The 2,484-nt window shown below is 30.3% G+C and overlaps 1 protein-coding gene across 1 annotated transcript; it reads right to left on the bottom strand.

Annotated features, from left to right (window-relative positions):
- Positions 1-975: 975 nt before the first annotated feature.
- LOC129311427 (uncharacterized) lies at positions 976-2,185 on the bottom strand. Its single transcript, XM_054953749.1, has 6 exons — positions 2,046-2,185; positions 1,759-1,956; positions 1,560-1,673; positions 1,376-1,415; positions 1,173-1,274; positions 976-1,092 (listed from the first exon to the last, which is right to left on the bottom strand). Exons 1-6 carry the CDS (start codon positions 2,183-2,185, stop codon positions 976-978), a joined length of 711 nt encoding a protein of 236 aa, XP_054809724.1.
- Between the last annotated feature and the right edge of the window lie 299 nt (positions 2,186-2,484).

Below are 2,484 nucleotides of genomic sequence, written 5' to 3' on the forward strand. Positions count from 1 at the left end.
TGATTTAATTAGTTATATTTCACACATATATAATTACTAAATATTGATTCTTAGATATATTTTTTTTTTGTTTTTGATAACATTTCTTAGATATCTTTGTTATTTAATAACAATGATGAATTAACAATAATAAGAAATTTTTTGTTTTTAATTACTAGGAAGATAGGTGGCCTCTTAATCAGATTTTTTTTATAGTTATGTTAATTAATAATATAGATTTACTAATGTAAATAAATAATAATAATTTAATTAAATAAAATATTTTACTAAAAGTATTTAATCACAATTAATATTTAAAATATAATATCATTTAAAACTTTTATTAAATAATAAATATTAAAAAATTTATTCAAATGAGAGACACTACTACAAAAAAGGAAATATAAAATGATTATTTTCCTTACTATATAACGGTTATGAACTGTTGAGTAAGCTAGCGCTGAATATTCTATGACCATTTATTTAACAGTTTTTAACCATTAACTATTTTTAATTTATTCAACAATTTTTTATTCCAAAACCGTTGCATAAATTTTTGAAATTTCAAAATGAGAAATTGTGAGAGATAATATTCAACGGTTCTGGAATAAAAACCGTTGAATGTTTTCAAATTATTCAATAGTTATTAATTAAAAACCGTTGAATATATATACTTATTCAGTGGTTGTAAGATGAAACCGCTAAATAGTTTTGTGATCATATTCAACGGTTTTATCTTATAACTGTTGAATATTAGGACCTAATTTTTTCCATATTCTACCTACATTTCTAGCAAGCCCCCTGTATTGTAAATTATAGAATGATATTTCAGAACCTAGACACAAATGTCAGCCAATAATAGTTACGTTTATATATATAAATGTACAATGAATTCCTATAAAAAACTTATATACAACTTGAATTGCTTAAATGAAAGCAATTAATGGTTAAAACATAAAGCTCCAAATTCCAAAATTTGCCTAAGTTTCCTAACTGTCACTGCTGCTGGCTGTTGAAAGTAAACCATGCTTTAAAAATACCGTGTGCTAACTCTTCAAAGACTTCTTCCATTTGAGCATGAGTATACGTGTCACAGTATGTGTCCTCGTAGTACTATATGCAATAACAACAACAAAAAATTAAAATTATGTTTATTGATAAAAACTAATAAAATAGAATGGGAAGACAATTACATCATTCGGAAGAATTCCGGTTGGAGCATGTTGGATTATGTCCTTCATGAATTTCATGACAGTGTACCCATAATCCTTGACTTTGTTTGCTTGCTTTGGGTACTACAATTATACAATGGATAAAATAACTAAATAGTTAATTAATAATATGGCATGACCTATACAGTGACGTTTCTAACATAATTAATGATAAATACATATACCTTGACAACTGTCCATGATGTTGCTGTATCAAACCGACTGCTGTCCTTTACTAGTTGTCAAAATTATTGATCAACATCAGTGCGGTATATGACAATGGCCCTAACGTGAAATAGAAAACTTGACATGAGAAATATTCATACAAAAAAACAAATTACATATATGCAAACAAATTAATCAACTTACTGATTAATCATTTCCACAATATGTGGTCTGTTAGACGGATGGCCACTCCGAATAGGGTCAAGGTACCACACCCTCCCTAAAGTTGGATTGATCACAAGCAACATCCAGTGTCCCCTATGACAAAAATTACAATTAGAAAGTATCATATAAATAATTAAATTTTGAATAAATTAAAGTGAAGCATCGTAAAGTAACTTACCCTTCACAATAAGGTGCTATAAATATTGTGTTCTTGTCGGTACCACGTTGATGGAAGTACTTTGAAAGCTTCTGAGATATTTCCAATCCTTGCTTAGGACTCATTATGTCATGGCCATAAGGAAAGACCATTTGAGGCCTGACAAATATAATCTTCCGTGCTATATCTCTTCCAGCAAGCATGGTAGTGTAGAGGTTCCTTAAATGTTGAAATAAATAAAACAATATATGATTAAAGTGTGTGTGTGTATATAGCTAAATGTCTAATGAAAGGTTTTAGAAACATACCTCATATATAAGTTATATAGAGTAGTGGTAACCTCTGCATGGTTGAATAAATCATCCAACACCTCATTGTTGACTTGGTCAAAAGACTGTGGATCAGCATACATGTTTGTAGGGAAAGGGAGCAGCACTCCTTCTTGCATCTCGGCATAGGGGTTAAGCAATTGTCGATTTTTGTTGGGTGCGACTTGACTTTTAGAGGCTTGAGGCTGAGGGGCTTGAGGCTAATGTGCTTGAGGGAGAATCTGTGTCTTCTAGGCAAATGTGATGGATTCCCTCGACTTGTCAGAGCTCTTCTTATCCTTTTCCCTCTTTCGCTTAGTAGTGAATGCTTTCATAGCCTTTGGTGCTTTCTTTCCCACCGGCTTAGCAACAGGCTAATTTTTCTAACATATAAGATTGTTAGATATCAACTATAAAAAAATGCAAAAGAAGTTAATTT

Source organism: Prosopis cineraria, unplaced genomic scaffold, assembly GCF_029017545.1.
Source record: "Prosopis cineraria cultivar Desert tree isolate PC_DT_omini unplaced genomic scaffold, ASM2901754v1 PC5, whole genome shotgun sequence".
NCBI lineage: Eukaryota > Viridiplantae > Streptophyta > Magnoliopsida > Fabales > Fabaceae > Prosopis > Prosopis cineraria.